This window comes from Lipophrys pholis (genome assembly GCF_963383615.2).
Source record: "Lipophrys pholis genome assembly, chromosome: 17".
Classification (NCBI taxonomy): Eukaryota; Metazoa; Chordata; class Actinopteri; order Blenniiformes; family Blenniidae; genus Lipophrys; species Lipophrys pholis.
Window position 1 is genome coordinate 5,484,373 of NC_137643.1, and position 20,816 is coordinate 5,505,188.

The following is a 20,816-nucleotide window of genomic DNA, read 5'->3' on the forward strand; positions in this document are numbered from 1 at the left end:
ATGCAAACTCCACGCAGAATAAAAGTACCTCAACCAGAATCTAACCAGGGATTAGACTGAGAGCGTTAACCACTACTCCACTGTGTCGCATGAGGCTCCAGTCATGTTCTGATGGTAGGTGGTTCACTCAATGAACGGAACAATTAGTTAGTGTCACAGAAACAAGTGAGGTTGATGTATAATATTAGAAAATAGAATCAAAATATCGTCTTCCTCGCCTCCTCAAACATTTACATTTCAGCTCTTTAGTTGTGAATATTGTGCGTGTGGAAGACTTTATACATCATACACACCGAGCCAAATTTAATAAAATGATAGGTCATTAAAGACTGAGTAGAAATAAATGATGCATGAAAAAAAATGACACTTGTTTCAGCAGCGATGACATAGCCACCCAAATCCAGGGTGGGAATTAAAGTCCTGGTGGCAGAGCGTCTGGCAGCTCGTACGTCCTTAAAAGCACAGTAACTCTGTCTGGCAGCGAGTTTACTGGATAAATCCTGAGCTTCTCTCCACGTGTTTCATCAACATTTGTCTCTCTGCTGGAAAACCAAAGCCACGAGCCTCGCATGTAAACTTCTCCTTGTCGCTGCACAGGTTTGATTTAGTGTCTCTTCCTGGATGTAATGCAGAGAGACGAAGGGGTGGAGGAGTCGACCTCTCCGGGTTCGGCTGCCAACGCTGCAGCTGTCAATCACAGCAGCAACATCCTTCACTAATTTGGAAAATCTCTGAAGTGTCTGCTCATTCCTGCAGTTAAACCGGCACCCATATTTTTTCTTCTTGTTCCCACAGACAGACAAGATGACGGGAAACTATTTCCTCCTTTCTTGTGCCTGGAGGCTTTCTGTAATAGACTGCTGCCATGCTTTGTCATGCAGCCAAGAAATGACACTTAATCCTGAAAGCAAATTAAAGATGAATGTAAGTGATGTAAAAGCGAGGTTTTGTTTAGTTAACTAATTCTTTCTTTCTGAAATAGATACAGAGCTGATAATCCATCAGATAGATGGATATTTTCCTTCCATAACCACACTATTCATGGTAGGATCAGCGAGGCTGGATAACATCATAGAGATAACACAGAGAGACAAACTACCACACAAGCGACCAATTCAGAGCAAATTAACTTCCCGGGGTTTGTCTTCGGAAGGCAGGAGAATCAAACACGGCTGCTTTGGCTGTGAGGAAACACTGAGACCAACTCATTCATATTTCAATCACATTTTCTTTTTTAAGCCCCTTGAGGAGTTCATTTCTTTGCATTTAAACAATCCTATCATAGTGAACCTTCACTACACAGACTACACTATATTGCCAAAAGTATTCGTTCGCCTGCCTTCCCACCCATATGAATCTGATTTGAAGTCATTATTGAAATTTCAGCTTTTTCAATATGATCCATTCACGATGAGTATTTCTCACATTTTCATCTCATTTTGTGTGCTAAGATATTGTAAAACGTTCCATCCAAAGTAGTTGAAGCTCTCAGGATGTTCATTATTTATTTGGTGGCTTATATAAGCCTTAAAGAAAAAAAAAAGAACTGCCTCTCCGTATTTGTAGCATGTGTTTGTTGGAGGCACGTCTCACCTCTTATTCCTTCAGACAGGAAGTGTTTTTCATTTGGCAGCTCGTGTTTCGCGGGAGCCTGAGCCGACGTGGACGCGGCGGAACGAACAGCCGAGAGAATCGAACTCGTTTTCACGGGGCCCGCTCCGTCTCTGTCTTCTCTCTCACGCGCCTTTGTTCATCCTCGTTTTGCAGCATGAAATTCAACTTGTTTATTCATCAGCCAAGCTGCTTAAATCGCTCCTCTGAGACTTTTGCCAACAAAGTAAGCCAGAGTTCATCACAGCCAACATTTTCCTAATAGTTTCCTGTGGAGACGGAGGTCAGCACAACACCGATCAGACTGAGGAACAGGGATTTATTTTCTAACATTATATGGTTGAAGTTGATTCGCGGCAAAAGGGGAGCTCAATAGAGAGGCGTTTATTTTTGGCCAAATATCTGGCTTTTAAAAGATGAATAAATTAGATTTGTTGGTAGTTGCTATGGAATGGCTTTTTACTTTATGCAAAATAACATTAAATTTGTACTTTTGTTTTAGTGCAAAAGAGTATTTTTAAAATATAAGTTATTTAGATGTATTGTCACAAACCTGAACAAGTTGATATAACATTGTCAATAATTCCTGTCAAACAGCTTGTGATTGTATTATATTGGTGGAAACTGATGAAAGTGAAAAACTGTTTATAAATGACTGTAATCATAAGTGAATAACTCAGTAATTTTCCTCTTTGCATGTTTATTCTGGGGGCTGGTTTCTTCTCATATGCCATCATTTTAACAACCCTATGTTAAACTGTGTGAAGGTGAAATTTATTTGATTTCCGGAAAACACATTTTACTTCTCAAAAATTGAGTGAAAATAAAAACCAGTTTGATTCTGAAGCTGGGTAACGACTTTTTTTCCAATTAAAAAAGTAATGCGAGAATACAAAACGGTTCATTTGTTGTATCGAACCTCCAGAGAATGACCCCTACTTTTCAAAACTTCGCCAGAAGTTTTTATCCCATTGTGTGGGGGTTCAGCCCACCACTGTACTGTTCTGGTTCAGGAGTCATTTGCAGCCTTGCACAGCAGCTGTTTCACGAGAAAGAGCTCCGGAAACACGAAGAACACTTCCTGCTCGGCTGCAAACAGCAGACGGTTTAAGACAGGCTGAGTTAGAGAAGCGCGTTTTGTTGTTAAAGACCTCTTTCCCCTCAGGAGTTTGGAGATGAGAGTCGATGCGGAGCTTCCACGGATTGCAGGAAAACCACCTACAACACGAATGAAGATGCTGCTGTTTGAAGTGTGAATGAGCAACTGTTAAACATTATCTCTCTCTTTCTTTTTTTTTTTTTTTTATGCCTTCCTGGATCTAAAATGGAATTTGACAACATTATTTTAAGAACCAAGCTGCATTGTGTCTTAAACAGCTGCCAGCACCATATTGTCCCAGCAGAACACTTCAGACTTTGGTGGAACCAGCTTCCAGTTAAGGAGACAAAACAGTCTCGTCTTCAGAGTTGAGACTTCGTTTTTTTTTTTTGTTAACATTAAGAGTTGAGCTGACTCGGGTCACCCTGAGCTGCTGTCGCTTTAGATATTGGTTCTCTGGTCTCTCCTACAGGGACCTCTTCTGGAACCGGATGTTCTTTATCTACACTTCAAGGTCCCATCAGCCTCCATTGTGTTCACTATTTTAAAGTTGTTGCACTCTCTCACTCTCAATCGTTGCTCACCTCTGAGTCTGTTTACCATGGAGGTTTCTTTTCTCTCTGATCAACTCCACTTTCTCATGAACTAAATATAATCAGATGTTTGCACTTCTATTACTGATTCTTGAGGACATCAATGTTTTCTTTACTTGGTCACTTAAAGACTCATCTTAACATTCACTTCTTTTTTCTTGTCCACAGTCCAGTTATGATGATTAGTAATGTGCTACTTCACAGACAAACTTCTGAAACTTTCCATGTGTGTGTGTGTGTGTGTTGCAGAGCCCTACAGCCCGGCGGTGTGGGTGATGATGTTTGTGATGTGCCTGTCGGTGGTGGCTGTCACCGTCTTCATCTTCGAGTTCTTCAGCCCCGTGGGATACAACCGCAGCCTGCAGAGCGCCAAGAGTAAGAGACGGAGTCACTCCAGCATCGGCACGCCAATCAACCCGCCGCCACTGCTCATTTCACAACATTATCACCAACTTGTCACTTTGTCAGTTATGTAAGCCGAGGGGGGCTGATTTGAGGAGGCTGGTTTTGCTCAAATTATGCAAAGTATTCCTCTTTTTCTTTTTTCTATCTTTTTTTTTTTTTTTTTTTGTCTGTACATGAGTCAAAACAATCACTCCACACCCACAATCTGGTTTATTTATTTTCCATGACACGAGCGCTGCCGATGCGGTGGTGTTTGATTTTGACGGTTTTACAGTACTTGTCGTTTCCTCATTTATTCCAGATATGGGCTCGCTGCTCGTGTGTGCAGCCGCATTCATTTTCAATGATCACCGGGGAATGTTATTCATTACCTTCTAATAAACTGACAACAAGTGGCATTAAAATGAATCGGGGTGACAGTCGGGTGTTTGTCTGTCACCGGTCGTCACTTCTGTTGCCTCGTCTGAGCTGAAACATCCTCTTCATGCATGTTTTCAGATCTTCTAGTTTTGAATAATATAATTTAGATATCTTCAAAGTGATTTATGAAGAAACCTTGGGGGTGAATATATCTGATGGTCGGGCCGGAGCCGGTCTTATGCCTGAAGGTTTTTTTCAATCAAAGTGAGTGAAGCTTGCGTTTACTTTAATAAAACCCACATTCATTCTTAATGTTAAATATCGTCTGAGTGCATCTAAACATCTATGTTATCCATCTATACATCTTCTACACTTCTTTCATCCAGCTTAAGGTTCAAAATACGCTGAGCCACCCTCGGCTAACAATAGTCTTTGGAAGGACACAGTTTACGGCGGGTTCTACTTCAAACTGTTGCTCAGCTCAATCTTATTTCTTCGTCTACGGCGACTGCAGCAAGTCCCACTCAGATCAGAGTCAGTGGTGGAGATATCTAAAACTAGAAGACCAACCAAAGATCTGTTACATCCATTAAAAAAACAAAACAAACATGTTTGGTGTCTGCTGGATTGATCGAGGAAAGTTGGTGTAGCAGCAAAGTATAAAAACACAAGTAGTGCACTTACATACATACATGACGTAAAACATTTAAAAATCCAACAGGGAGGGGATAAAACAATGTGCTGAAAAACCATCAGTCGTACTGAACCAGAATTGTACCATAGACTGAAAAGAAGTTTGGCTCCGATACCGATCAGCTTTAAAGTCAAGGTTGTTAAAGTGACATCAGTTCATAAAGTGAATTCCTGTCTCCAGTGAGAAACCCAGATCAGATCAAATTAGATATGACTCCTCCTACCCCGTCCTGAATTCAGGAGGCAAATGGCTTTTGGTGACGAAGGAGTTCTTTCTTCTATTTCCCTTCATACGAGGAAGTCTGAGCCGAACGGCAGAAGGTAAAAACTGGAACTCAGCAAGTAAGTGATGGGCGCTGTAAAGGAAAGGATGGCATCAGCCTGGATTATTTGTCTGTTGGACAGATCAGTTACAGTGCTTTGCTGAACTCCTACAATCTTACCACTAGTTTTTACGACACTGCTGAGTGCATTTGTTGACCTGGTGAGGGTAGAAACGGTCAGTACAGATTCAATGTAAGATCGGTAGAATATAGTCATTTGGAAAGTTTTCTCACAGTGCAGTCTTTGTTGGCCTTTTATTCAAGCCAAGATAAGAAAACACTTTGCTGCAGGAGCATGCGCCCTCCCTCCTGTGATTCACACAAGACCTCGTTCTCGTGTAGTTTGGTCATCCTGCCACATCTAGAAGAACCCGGATGGGGTTCGCAGGCTCTTCTTTGGTTCGTCCAATATCGTCACAATGTAGTATTTTGTAGTCCACAATGCATCGTGCACCATTTAAGGTCTTTTTTTTTTTTTTTTTTTTCGGGTGTTTGTCGGGGGGCTAAACCAATTTTGTTGCTCCATTTATTTATTTTTATTTTATATTTACTTGATGTTATGATTGTATAGTAATAACCCTGCTCAGGAGAGCAGCTGATAGAAATCCTAGAGGAAACACTGACCTGACCTGTGAGGGGAGAGCGCTCTGTGCGTCGCATTAGATAATATAATACAATTTAGTGTGGCTCTCAAATCTGTGAAATATTCTTGAAGGTTCTATATTCTAGTTTATTTTTGGTCAAAAACGGTAGGTTGTTTAGGTTGAGCACTTTTATCTTTCACATTTTAACCACATTGTACATGAGTCTCCAGCTTTTATATCCTCTCTCGCTTTTCTTCATCAATCACATTTGTTCCGTACCTTTGGCACAAGGCGGCTCACTTTGTAGTGAGGGACGTACCCTCGTCTTTCACATTTAACAAGCAGCCACATTACTCCATCTGTCCCTTTTGTTCTTCTGTCTCCCGGCCTTCTCACTCTTCAGAGACCTCGCAGCTTAATGACTGTTCCTTCCAAACGAGAGTCTACTGCCAGCTTTAATGACTCCAGATCAGGCTTTTCTCAATCACTTTGGTTTGAACATTTAACCACAGTCAGTTCTGAGATCATTGTGTGAGTCGAAAGTCCTGCCTTTGTGTGCTTATGTTCACTGTCTTTTTTGAGGTTTTGGACTCTGGAGGCCCGTTCATGTAAAATCGTATCGATTTTGTTTGTAATTAATATTTGTTCATTGTTTTGGAAGACATAAGTTCAAAAAGACCTTTTTCATATTTGGTACAAGTATTTATGAAGACCTTCCAATCTCAGCGAGCAAATTGCATGGTCTTTGAAACACAAAAACACAAGGAACCATGAGGAAATAAAGTGAAAAATCACCAAAAATACTCTTACCTAAGCAGATAGTTAGATGGGGGGCAGAAACGTTCATGAAACCATCCATCTTCTACACATGCTTCATTCAAGTCCTTCTAAACAGATTAGTAGGTCCCTGACCCGACTCTGCCCCTGTGTCTCTCTTTCAGAGTCTGGAGGATCAAAGTTCACTATTGGCAAATCCGTTTGGCTGCTTTGGGCGCTGGTCTTCAACAACTCTGTGCCTGTGGAGAATCCAAGAGGAACCACCAGCAAGATCATGGTAACGTTCTTTCATATGACTGTCAGGAGGACTGAGTCATTTCACAATTAAAATGACACCCCGCTAAGAAAAATAGGAGTTTAGGAAACAATAACCGTTTGTTTTGGCTCACGCTGAAGCTAAGTGTTGCTCATGTGATAGCAGAGGGAGACAGCAGTTATGTTCAGTCACAACAAAAGCAACCACTCAAACTGTAGTAATTATATTCAGATTTTCTTTTATCATTGCTGCCAATAGCGGAGGTGTTTCCAGAGTCTATTACTCAGAAGGATATACAATAATTCCAAGCTTTAAAATCTTCCACAGATTCTCTAAGGACATTGAAAATGGGTATTTTGGTCCGACGTGATAGAAATTCCTGGATGAAACGCAAAGATAGATTGAGAAGGAACATTATGATGTTGTGTATATGTTGAAATGGATTTATTTATTGCTTAACCATGTCCCAAAAACTTCTCTCTTCTCCCAACTTGACAAGAAAAATCTGTAGAAAGAAAACCAAATTTCCCTAAGTGAGAGCAAAAGGGCCACGCGAGGTGAAGAACTCAAGGTGTCGACTGTCTTCCCAAGTCGTGCTTTTCTCAAAAACCCAAATCAGCTCAAGTACTCATTAGCTGCTCAATAAGCTTCACAAAAAGAAGGTCAGATGAGGGAAGGAGGGGATTATTTTTAGTTTCTCTCTCTGTAAATGTGGACGTTTTCAGCTAAACTGGGAGTTTTCTGCACGTCACTCAGCGGCTGGTGAATAATGCAAAGCATAATTGATGATTTACTTAATCCAATTAAATTTCAGTAGAACAAAAATCCAGCAAACGTGCAACAGCACGTGTTTAAGATTTCACCTGTTAAAGCACCGTCACTTCTAATCTTATCCACTTTTGCAGTGCTTGCCGGCTAACAAACCTTTAGAGACAACCACAGCGAATCACAAGCAGCAATAAACACCATGCGTCCAGTTTTTATTGGAGGTTTAGTCATGAAAGGACACCTATTCATTCGTTTATTTTTAATACCTTCTAGAGCCTATACAGAGTCACTCAGCCTGCACTTGATGGGTAAATGAGAACAATGTTTTATTGATATCACATATCAAAGATTTAATAGGTTTTACAAAGGTACAAAGGTCTCTGGAGTCACCAGGGAACTAATGCAACAGAGAAGTCCGTCCTTCATCCCCTTTAGCCAGAAAATTTCTTTTCACAATACTCCTCAGTTGACAGAGCTGATAATGTAAATTCGTCATCGTTTTCATTAAGAAAATTATGCAAATTAACATTTGGCACAAGCACACAGTGCCGTGGAAGCAAATAGCCCCGTTCATCACCGGCTGCAAGTGCAAACTTAATGTTAAGACTAATCCACGTCTCGGTCTCGCTGCACGGCTGACTGTCAACAGCAGAGCAGCATCTTCAAGCAAAGTAAACAACACATGAGTGTCTTAATGCTAAACTCTCAAACAACCTTTCAAGGGATCTTCTAGACTCCCTGTAACTGTCAGTCATTACATCTTGTGGTTACTCAATGGTGGTAATTGTTTTCAGATTATCTACTCATAAAGCAATCCAACAAAACAAACACTAGATAAACGTCCTGCTCTGAGAATAACTCCTTTATAAAGCAAGTTACCACACTTTGTAACTATATTTCTTTGCTTTTTCCCAGAACACATTTTAGTAATTATGCTTAACATTTAGTTCCTGTTTGTGCAATATTTTCAAAATGGACCCCTCTCCACCTCTGTGCAAACAGGGAAAACACGACTTTACTGAAGCCTGCAGTGCATTCACACGACAGTCATAGTAAATATTTTTTTCTGAACGTGTGCGAGCAGATCAACCATAGCAACAGAGATTGTTCATGCTTCAATCAAGTGTACATTTATTACACCATCATCTGCATACATGCATTTTTCAGATAGACTGACTGAAGAAAGACAGTTTAAAGGGGGTTAAATGTTTACATCGAACTGTTGCATGCACGTAACCGTGGATGTTGTATTACAAGAATGCAGCCTCAGCACGTGGTGTTTTCCTGGATTCCCATGTGATCGTTTTCAAAACGCTGCCTTCTGAATTTTCATCATTTCTGAATTTCATTTATTTGAAATCTACATCAATGAAGTAATTTTGGGGTAGTTATTTAATTTAATTTAATTTTATTTTATTTTATTTTATTTTATTTTATTTTATTTTATTTTATTTTATTTTAATGTTTTTACAGAATCCCAGTGAGGAGAATCTTCCTTTCAGAGATTAACATATTTTATGTTGATGTTTGCTTGAAATTAATAGAAAAAGCCACAATCAAAGTATTCAATTATCCTTGTTTCATATATTATGCTATAATGTGTTTTTCTCTTGCTATGTTTTTATATTCTCCAAAGAATCTTGAAAGAAAGACGACATTGAGCCAGGAATTTGCTCTCCAGTGTTACAGTATATCCTCTGATGCTAATGCTTTTCCCATCAAATCCATTGTGCTGCAGAAGATGACACACTTAGCGGAGCACAGCTGCTCGTCCCCATTAAGAGAAAATATTAATTTCTGACAAGAGGATGTGGCAAACAACCAGTCAGATAGCAGTGGGGCAATAGGCAATCAGCTCCACTTGGCATGTGATTCGTACCATCTGCTATTACTGCTAAATACTTTGAGAGTACATATTGTCTTTTAAGACGCAGTGGGTGATCCCCGTTTATCGCCTCTGGAGCTGAATGCCACCAAATGCCAGCCATTCACCTTAAAATGTAGAAAAGCAATACATACAAGCAGGAGAAAATGATTTTATTCCCCACAATGAAGCCATTAGACGGTGCCTATAGGATTGCCTGTATAGGTAGGTTATTAGTATAGAATGTATCTAACTTTACTGCTTTTTTATTTGTTTTGGTGGGTTTTTTTGTGTGTTTCATTTTGGCTTTCTTTTTTTGAGCATGCATGTATAATACATCTTATCACTTTAAAACACTTATTTTAGTTCAACTTAAGATAAACATGTGAATAGCTATAATTGAAATTTTAAGTCTAACTAACAAACTGATGAAATTTGCCTAAATAAACAAAGAAAAGTTAAAATCTTGAAGCTGCTGCTACTTCTGAATTGAATTTGTCCTGTTTTTGTCACCATAAACATTTTAGATTAAACTTTACATATTAGGATTTAACAGCTTCACCTTTGTTTCAGGCTTGAGAAGTTTAGCTATACATGAAAAATACAGAATTCTTGATCCCAGCTTGGCAGTCATGCTACACATTAGAGTGTTTTTACAATGGGCACAGCAAGGTTCTTCTTTTAAAATTGTGCGATAAATACTTCAGAGAAGAAAATATACTATTCTTGGACAGGATCAGGTATAATAAAGTGGAAATACACTCCACATATAAGTGGTTGAACCGTCTGCTCAGATGTAATTCAGAAAATGTATATTTTAGTGTATTAATGTGTCCCTTTTACTATTTACACCCAGTACAAGTCCTAAAAAGCTAAAGCGCTGTGCTGACAAATATGACTCCAGCCTCCAGGCAGGAGAGTTTTCAGCGGCTGGTTAGCACTGAAACGTCAAAATGTGAAATGGGTGTCACTGGAATCCTAAAACACTTTCACACCTGTCAGGCTCGGCCAGCATTGATGTTACTCCACCGCTCTCCTCCTGCAGGTGCTGGTTTGGGCCTTCTTCGCTGTAATCTTCTTGGCCTCCTACACTGCCAACCTGGCTGCCTTCATGATCCAGGAGGAGTACATTGACACGGTGTCAGGGCTGTCAGATAAGAAGGTACAATCTGTGCTGGACGGATGTGTGAATTCATGACTGTGTGGAGAACCGCGTGCGTTTATGAATGGCTGAACTTGTACAAAAGTTATCCAGCATGGCAAAGATTCGAGTGGAACTCCAACAAATTAAAAAACTTTCCAATAAAATATCAATAAAGAGTTAATAAAAGTGGAATGAAGTATGTAGTTTCCTGTCGCCGTTGCCTTGCAACTGTGGCACAGAGGCCCCTCGTTGAAAGAAAAGGCTTTTTAGTCTCCTTCGCCGTTCTTCCTGCACTTTAACTGCCTCTCTTTACCTTCCCCTCTCCCCTCATATCACTTTAATCTCCGTCCACCTGCAGTTCCAGCAGCCCACCGAGCAGTACCCACCGCTGCGCTTCGGCACGGTGCCAAACGGCAGCACCGAGGAGAACATCCGGGCCAACTATCCCAACATGCACCAGTACATGATCCGCAACAACCAGAAGGGCGTGGAGGAGGCCATCGACAACCTCAAGACGGGGTGGGTAAAGAAAACAGAAAGTGATGGGTGCTACACTTTCTGTAAGAATGGAAAATATATCCCTCGATATTTATACATAAAACATTCATCACGAGTCAGTAAGGGCCCCCTAAAAAAAACCTAATACCTAGGGGAACTAGAAAAAAAACCCAAAAGACTTTAAGCAGGGATATTCTCACTCTTAGAACACAAACAGAAAAGTTATTAACAACTCAAAACACATTTTTCAGATGAACTCAAAATCTAAAAGACTAATAATGATCTGTTCTTGCACTGAGATACAATTTCAAGGAGATGAGTCTTTAAAAATATCAGATTACACACTTCATGATTGAAAAGCAAAATCCTCGTGTCTTTCTTTTTGCAACAAATTATTTATTCATTACTTGGGGTGCAATAAGCTGACACACTTACAGCTGCCTTCACTTTATTTTAATTAACTGTAGTTGCATTTTCCCACCTTTCCGCGGAGACGGAGTCAGAGCATTTTCAAAAAGTTCCACCTTGGGAGCCATTTTCAAAAAGTAGCGTTTTCAGTGGCTCAGAGCATCATTGTCATGTAAACTGACATGTTAAGCTGGTTATCTCATGCGTTTAGAGTAATGACATTGTAATAAAGGATCAAACACAACAAACAAAAAAAACATATCGCCAAGGTGCCTGTCAATCGTTTTCCCTGCAACATGCAGTGGTGACGCTGACGCACAGGAGGGGAAGACGATGAGCCAATTCAAGTCTTTGCTATTGTTTATAAAGGCTCATTAGAATTGTATTCAAGAAAGCCTATTTAATCAGAACCATCATCAATGTTAATGGTTCCACTTGCACTTTTAATGAGCACTTCCTGCTCTGAGCTTGAGGAAAGGTGAACTATAAAAGCACCTGTGTGTCTGCAGGGTTTTTGTCTATAAAGAGGAATGCACAACAAATGGGAGTGAACCTATATGAAAAGGGAAGCAATTTCAAAGATTAGATCAGGTTAAACAAAAGAAAATTGGTGTGACAAAGTGCTGAGCTGTAATGCCGTAGAGATTCAGAGTGGAACACAATGCCCCCCCCCCCCCCCCCCCCCCCAAAAAAAAAGATCCCAGCAGGTGCAGGTTTTCAGCTGCACTGAGGCATTCAGCCATTTCATCTAAATCAAATCCAAACTCTAAACACAGGAACAGGTGTCCTTTTAGCATCACGGGCCGCGATCAGGCCCACGGTTGTTACTGATCTGACAGCACTGAACTGCAACTGGCAATCAGACTTTGTGTTACGCTCAAAGTAGAAGCAGATATCTGATAATAGAATCTGTTCAATGAATGAATGTGAGGGGAACAGTGAGAGACGGAGCAGATGTCTCCATGCAGGCATCATGTACAAGCCATGATTTGGGTGCTTTTGTGTCTCAATGCAAATTTGTTATTCTGAACAATTTGATCTTTTTTCTATCATAATTTAAAAAAAAATTTATGATACGAATGACTTCGTCTCTTTCAGGCCTCCGATGGGAACATTTCCAGAAAAAAGTGCATCAGTTCAGTAAATGACACCTAAAATGACTAAACTGATATTTTTCATTCCACAATGTCATTTTAAGATTGCCAATTTTCAATATTCATTTGGATTTTTTGGTTGCTTTTTTTAAGGACATCAAAAAAATTGCCATCTGAATGATGATATGTGACATCATTAGTATTATACAAGCTCTTGGAAGTTAATTCTTGCTTTTCTAAAGTAGTCTTGTCACGTAGTGGAGTTACTGAAATCCCAAAAATGTGATGCTATAGTAACAAGTTAATTTCTAAGTCATTATTGCCAATATTGAACATGTATATAGGCACAGTTAGGCTCTACTTGCATATGAAAATGAATACATATGCTTCACACAGTGTAAACATCACTACCCTTAACCTTCGATGGGAAGTATGGTGTATATACACCCCTTTCCAATAGCCCCTGATGCATGACTCAGCAGTTTCTATTTGCCAGAATGCCTATTTCTTTGCTTTGGATGATGAAGCCATGATCCACCCTGCTCTTCCTCTAAGTGTCTAGGGCTCGCTGCATTCATTGATTTCAAGGGTTAATGTCTATGTTTTGCAGCATGAGGGCTGACGAGCCAATCGGCGGCAGAGGAGGGCGGTCTTAATGAGGCAAACACTACTGAATGATAAATTATACCACAATGTGACAATGAACAAATGCTATGGATGGATTTTCACTAAATAGAGTCGTCGTACCTGCCACTGTTTCTAAACCAGGTTCTTGGCGGCTTTAAGAGAAATGGAACATGGAGAGTTTACCCGCTATTCCAGGGACCACGACACCACTGGTCACACTAATCGTCGACTGTACAAACCTCAAAGTTTCACAAAACTACTCATCAAGAGCTTCAACCATTTGGTATTCTTAACGTAACAATGCTCCTTTAGTTTACTGGTGGTACTCGTTTGTTGGTCCCTAAACGTACGCCTCTGTAAATACGGACGAAATGAACACAGGCTGAAGGCCTGGTGTGGATCTAACATTAAGCATTAATGGGCCTTAAAAGACTGTAGACTTTCCTTTTCTTCTCACTGGCTGAAGGAGAACAAACTTCCACATATGTTGCTGTTATAGTCAATCTGGAAAGGCAGTGTTTGGATTCAATCCGCCCACGCCTGTAGAGTACATCTCCTCACTCTTTTGTTCAAAATAAAAGCACAACTCCCCGCACAACCTTCCAAACACTAAAGTTTGTTAAATCTGTACATTTTTAACAATGGCACCTACTGTAAAGGGATCACACCCTTTCTCCCCTTTATATATTTTATTTCCAACTTGAGGCAGCGCTATTGTCTTCACTCGGTACAATTACTGGCACCCCATCGCCTGACTCAACCTGTTAGCGCATTGATCCCCGTTGCCTCGGGAGCCTCAGCTGACTGCTGTAACCTGTGCAGCCCCGTAAGTGTCATGGCTGTTAAATGGAGCAGGAGGAGGGAGAGGGGCTGCCGGGGAAGACTTTTAAATTATATATGTTCACAGCAGCCGCAGTGCGGTGCGAGAATGGTGCCATCCCATCTTTGGTTTGGCTCTTAAGCGTCTCTTATGTTCGTCGTTTGGGGGTGGAGGGTTATTATCTGCCCTAGGGAGTGCAAAATGCCTCGAGCACTTACTATAAAATATACACTTGCACACCATGAAATTTGAAGTGTGAGGGTTGCAAAGTGGAGTGATGTTAGTCGATGCAGATGAAGGTTTAATGTGCCGAGCAAGCACACGAAACACATTTCACTGACATAATCCTTTGGCGTCTTACTCCACCTCACCCACCCTGACCTGAACTGGAGCCACATTACAACTCTAAATACAACCTGCCATTTTGTCCAGTCCAGCATTTTAGACCTGCTTTTGCTTTTTCGTTTCAGAAAATTATTATATTCACTACGGCTGTTGAGCTGACTTTTACATACCGACATTCTCTCAAGACTGTGAATTCAGTCCAAACCATGATTAACCCAACCTGTAATCCGAAGGTAACTTTAGTCATCGATTGGGATGTTTTGGGGCTTTTTTTGTCTTTGCGATCAATGATGGCCTCGTGAGTAGATGAAGACATTTGAGTTTGTGAGAAATATAAATCTCGCCACCCACATACACACGACCCCATTTGTACTTTCTGTCTAAACCCAAACATTCCCATAACTAAACTTATTTTTCCCTCATTAACTGAAAACATACACCCTTGCGCTCAAACACACACACACACACACATACACAAGTCGGATAGATTTATTGTAGCGTGGAATTAAAACTCCGATGATGCATTTCTTTTTATTACACTTTTCTCTAACATTATTTTGTGTCGCTGCCTTTCCTCAGCCTCATTAATTAGTCCCTCGTATTTCTCATTATGTGTTGTTTGTCTTCCTTTACACATCCTTCCCTCCGCCTCTCGTCGTGACAACCTTCTCGCAGAGAAACATTAGTTTGTGCCGTCAAAGTGAAGCCCGGCGAGGATTCGTGTTTGAGTCCACTATCAGAGCAACAAAGATCACCTCTCCATCTCCAGTCAGCTTTTCTGCTCCTTCTTCAAACTTCCTCTGCTTCTTTGTAATTCTGTCTCATGTCTCCTATTTGGCCTTACCCTCCCCCCTCATTAACTCCTGCTCCCAGCTCATCAACTTTAGCTTCTGCTTTGCTCTTCCTCCTTCCTCCCTGCAGTTTTTATCTCATTTTTCTCCTCTGCCACTCTCCTCCAGTCCTCCTGCCCACTCTACGCTCCCCCTCAGATCTTTTCTCCTTTCTATCCATCTGCTGAGCTCCGTCTCTTCAGCAGAAATACTTTGGTTTGATTCTGCAGCTCCCACAGTGAGAATATAAATTAATGTGAGGCAAAAGAGCAGGTGTAGTGGCAAATCTATCATCAGTTCCTCAGATGTACATCATCAATCTGAGCTGAGCTGTTACAGTTAGTCCATTACCTCGTGATGAACTGGTGTAATTCTCATTTTATGTACACTGGCTTTTCACCGACTGTCTTCTCTGCTCCTGCACCCCAATGCATTATAGTCACTTTTTGAAAGAATCAAAGCCCATGAGAATTTCAAATTAAGGGCTTAACTGGCTGGTTGGTTGGTTGGTTGGTTGGTTGGTTGGTTGGTTTGCTGGTTGCTATACATAAATATATCACTCCAAATTGATACTAATTGATCTGCATATAGAATATAGAAACAATCAAAAGGTGGATTTTCATACATTCATGATCCTATGCAAGGTAATAAAACGTTTTAGATTTTATTATGAGCATTGAACCAAACCCATCGACTTGAGAGCGAGGGGAAGTGGAACTGCAAATATCAAACTTACATTATTCCTTGGATGTAGATTGAATTCTTACTGTACTGCTTCAGAAACATTTGTTTATTATTATCTCATGGCGACATTGTCAATAAAATTTAATCGTGTCAGGGAATTTGTTTTTGGTCTCTTCAACCAGATTTTTTTTTTTCAGATTAGAAAAAAACAGTTTTAAATACACTGTATCACATATTTCCATATGACAGGTAAATGTATTTGTACAGCTCATCCAGACACAAGGACATTAGCAGTGCAACAGTCTGGCACTCAGGTGTGCAGGGAGTTTATTTCACAGAGGATGAGCATAGAAACTAAAAACTAGAAGCTATTAAATCATCACCTTTCACTTGATTTCCAACCACTGCTGTTACTTTGTTTTTAGGTCTTATGAAGCTTTTGTAGGAGGATAAAATAAATCTTTGTTTGCACTGTAATGAAGATCTCTCTGTGTGAAAAGGTGTTGGTGAGGTCCTGGAAAGGACAACTTGTGTTTTATGCCTTGTGCTGTTGCCACTGGTTTGCCCATCACTCTTGTCATTTGGTCGACTCGTTTCACTCCCTTTGCTGTCATTTAGCTTCAGGTCAGTGATCTCCCTTCCCTCATTGTCATTTTCATCTTTGGTCTCTCCCCTGCAGGAAGCTGGATGCCTTCATTTATGATGCGGCTGTGCTGAACTATATGGCCAGGAAGGACGAGGGCTGCAAGGTAAAAGGAAAAAAAGAAAAATGATCTCTGTCATTTTGCAGCTCTTCACAGTGACACGCTCATACATAGCAGAAGCCACTGCTAAAATCCCTTCGCCCTGCAGCTACTGTGTACACGAAAACAAAAAGAGTGCACTCACACTCTTCTTGTCGGAAACACAACAAGCATGCAAAGTGAACATTTCTACAAGAGCTACATCTGTGTTAAATAAATCAAACACATCCAATGCATTTATATGTCCCCCGTGGCCGGTAGCTAGTTAGTGTTGTCATTTTTGGACAGTGCTGGTGTTGATTTATTTATAACTTTGTATTTGATACAGCTCTCGCAGCGAGAATGAAAATCCTGCCCAGTGATCATTTGTAATAAGGTCTGTGGGAGGCCCTGAGCTCCCAGCGAGCCTCACACAACAGCCACTGCTGCAGTAATTATTACAACTGATGTGGATCTATATTAATTCCTCCACTGAAACAATATCCCACTCCTCAGCTGGGGGATTTTCCGGGATGCCGATATTAGAGCTCAGCCAAATGCATTAATAGAACAGCAGACAAAAAAGAAAAAAGAAAAAAAACACAGTTGAAATGAAACTAATTTCCATTCGCTCATTGCCATCTGCTTCTGTGTGTCTGATTCTCTCTGTGGATTAACGTGTTTGTGTGTTTCAATGGAGATACGGATGCTGATGTGTTTGTTTCTGAAAAGGTAATGACAATCGGCTCCGGTAAAGTGTTTGCCACGACGGGCTACGGCATCGCCCTGAACAAGAACTCCCGCTGGAAACGCCCTTTGGACCTGGCTCTGCTGCAATTGGTTGGAGACGGTGAGAGAACGAGGGGAGGGGGGGAGGGGGGGGGGGACTTGAATATCAAGCTCCAAATACTAGTCAATGGTTAATTAACTCAGCAGCCCACGGTTTTACAGTGTAACCTTCAATACCAAAGGCATAAGCAGTCCCTCATAACACCTACACTGTGTTGATGCAGTTAGATATGCTGGGGTGATTATGCTCCCTGCATGCCCAACCAGCAGCTACTAGAAAAGACCTTCTATGGTCACAGCAAGGGAAGAATTCCCAGGACAGTCAGGATTAAAAATAAAAAAAAACACTTTGAAAGCGTCTCTGAAGGCTTCTTACTCTGACTACTGGGAAGAATCTGCACTGGACCGATTCAAATGACCCTCTGCTGTATGCAGAGGCACCTCACCATGTGAGGCCAACAGGGTTACTGCGGCAGAACAACAGAGACGAGCTGACAAGTCATGGGCAAACAGTGTTACCCCTCCCTGCAGTGAAAGTAATGAAACAGAGCGGATGTGTTGGCCAGCAGGTGGGTCTATCCACGCATTTCTCACAGCAAATCGCCCCTGGTTCAGCTGAAAGATGAGAAAGTTACACAAAAGTTGTCAAGAGGAAGAGACACTGAACAAGCAAAGAACTTGAGAAGGTAATCAAGAAGCTAGTGACCGGTGAGGATGGGGAGAGGTGAGATGCAGTGGATGACGGTCAGTACAGAAGCAAGAGAGGAAGCAGGTTCTGAGAACATGAAGAGAAAGATCAATAGAGGCGTTTGAAGGGAGAGAGAAGGAAAAGAAAAAGGAAGGGATGTGTGATCCTTGGTAAAGCAGTGGGATAACACACACACACACACACACACACACACACAAACTTTTCTTTATCTTTGTTCTGCAGCACATCACATATTCTCTATCAACTCACTTTGATTATGTACAAACCAGTTTGATTCTCACATTTCACTGACTTAATTTCATTTATGTTCCTCTTGGTTTTCTCTCTCTAATGTTGCCATGCTGCACACCAAACCTGGCACAAGTGGCTGGTTGTTGAAAGGTTTGACTTTTTATTCATGTCGACGCTGCCCTCTAGTGGCTGTATTGATTATGATGCGAGCAGTGGAGAATGAAGGAATTACAATACCAACATCGGAGGCGGCGTTTATCCATTTACCCAGGAGACAATACTCTTCTCACCAAATGTGAATGTATGAGGCAGTTTGTACGTATTTAAAGTGTGTCATGTATGTAATCTAATTCACATGTCAAGTCCATAAAATGACAGAAAAGACAAAACATAGTTATGGTAATATTAACATATCTACTGTACTGAGTAAAACATCTCAATGCTGGAGCTGTTTTCTTTTCTCAGCACACGAATGGTCAGTCACCAAATTGGCTCCTCCGGGGACCAATTTAGTCCGTTTTTAATTAGCGAGAGGGAGAGAAAAAAAAAAAGCCTCAGTGCCGTCTGTGACAGCAAAGCCTGGGAGGATTAAAAAAAAACACCAGAGGCCGACTGCAGATGGACGCTGACTGTTCGAGCTGAGCAGCGTCTACGCACAATGACATGTTGGGCTCCTCGGATCGTTGGACACAGTTACGAAACGGTTGATGTGGGAAATTAAAAGAATAGCTGTTCTCACACAGCTGACTCAGTTGTTAAAGCAGGCAGGTTGTCTTTAAGTCAGAAGGTTGCAGGTTTGATCCCTCATCTCTCAAAGTGTCCTTGAGCACGACGCGGGACATGGATTGAGTGCCTTGCAGGGCTCCATCGGTGTGTGTCTGACTGACAACGTAAAGGCACTCTGGAGATTGTTGATCATTTTATTAGATCAGAAAAGATGGAATCACCATAGGAGTCAAAATATGCATATAGCTGGACTAATGCTAAACACTCATAACCAGTGTTATGCAAATGACTGAAGAGTGATTGCTTTTTATGTCACAGCTCAAGTTCAGGTTACTTAACGGCCCAGCGTGGAGGCAATCAATCAATCTTTATTTCTAGAGCACTTTTCATACATTAAAATGCAGCATAAAGTGTTTGACATGTTAAAAGCAGGGACGCTCGTTTTACCCAGAGACGCACAGTCCTGTCTCACCCCCCCACCCCCCAACCCCCCAACCCCCTCATCCTCTCAATGTGAAAAGAAATGAGTGGACAAAGCATTCAGTGATAAAATGGTTCTTATTGTTCAAAACTCAGATGTGCAGATGGGGACAAGGCAAGAAGAAAACCAAGGTAACAAGAGAAGCAAACGTGTGCTACGAAACGCCGACATAGAGAACGAGACTTAACTCACAAGATGCAGTTTTATACATCAGCCTTGTATTCATTCAGGTGAAACACATGGAAGAGATGAACACAAAATGAAAGAAGAAAGACAAAAACAAGCCATTAAACTGTCCGTCACCCTCAGTCTGACTCACATAATGTCGTAGTGTCGCTGCAACATAAACTCACCTCATTTATACTTTATGTTCCACTAAAGAAACATCAGTTAGTGCGAAGAAGATACTTTCAATTTAAGTGATTATTTAAAGAAGTGGGCAAATGAAAACAATAAGAAGCAGCAAACAAACATACAGACAGTTGTGCCACAGCTACTGTGGTTAAAAGCTAATGCTGATGTGACGTCACTGACAGCTGGGTTAGTTCCACTCTAGTAAACAAGACAGCAGCTCCAGAACTCTCAAACTCTTCACTTATGTGTGAACTAACAAGTCATTTCATTTCAGAGTAGTAATTAGTGACTAACTCCAAACTGAAAAATATAGCAGTTCCTATTAAAAGGTATTCACGCCACGGATTGAGGCCCCGTTTACACCACAGCGTTTTAAGTGAAAATGTGTCGTTTTGTTTTGTCATTTCAGAAACGTTTTGCATTGACACGGAAAAAGTACACAGATGTAGTTACCATGTTGGGCCACTAGTGGGTGTTGTTGGTAGTTTTTTTTTTTTTTTAAGAAACTACAAACACAAGAGCACAGAGAACAATACACTTTAAACATTAACAATAGGAGTACACGGACATTCGTATGGACAGACAGTGTCATTGGATTATTATTGCAGGGACTGTCAACTATAAAACTGGGAGTCATGACACTCTTGAGGAAATATTGTTGTTATTGTCCATTTGCTGAGCATGTGCAGTAGAAGTATTTACTACAGCCATGTTTACATGTATACATGTATTACATTCGCAGTTGCACTATGTCATCCATTTACACAGTCGGAGCATTTCCAAAAAGTTCCACCTTGGGAAGCATTTTCAAAAAGTTGTAAACTGGCGACCAAAACACAACAAAAGTTTTACGTTTTCACTTGAAAACATAAAGCAAATGGGGCCTACGTTTTTTTTTTCTCCATTAGTCATGTCAAGTCGCCAATAAACTGCAGTTTTCCTTTCGTTAGCAGCAGTAATTGTCCCTGCCTCCTGTTCAACTTGTTTCCACTGACCCTCATGCTCACAGTTGTGAAAACGG

The 20,816-nt window shown here is 40.9% G+C and overlaps 1 protein-coding gene across 1 annotated transcript in view; it reads left to right on the forward strand.

Annotated features, from left to right (window-relative positions):
• LOC308122936 (glutamate receptor ionotropic, NMDA 2D-like) overlaps positions 1–20,816 on the forward strand; it is a gene marked incomplete at both ends in the record, with an annotated part of 129,495 nt that overhangs the window by 96,253 nt on the left and 12,426 nt on the right. Inside the window, 6 exons of the mRNA XM_080485119.1 lie at positions 3,553–3,678; positions 6,610–6,722; positions 10,379–10,495; positions 10,836–10,996; positions 16,463–16,532; positions 17,238–17,355. Coding sequence (XP_080341245.1) covers positions 3,553–3,678; positions 6,610–6,722; positions 10,379–10,495; positions 10,836–10,996; positions 16,463–16,532; positions 17,238–17,355 — 705 coding nt within the window. The remainder of the gene's footprint in view (positions 1–3,552; positions 3,679–6,609; positions 6,723–10,378; positions 10,496–10,835; positions 10,997–16,462; positions 16,533–17,237; positions 17,356–20,816) is intronic.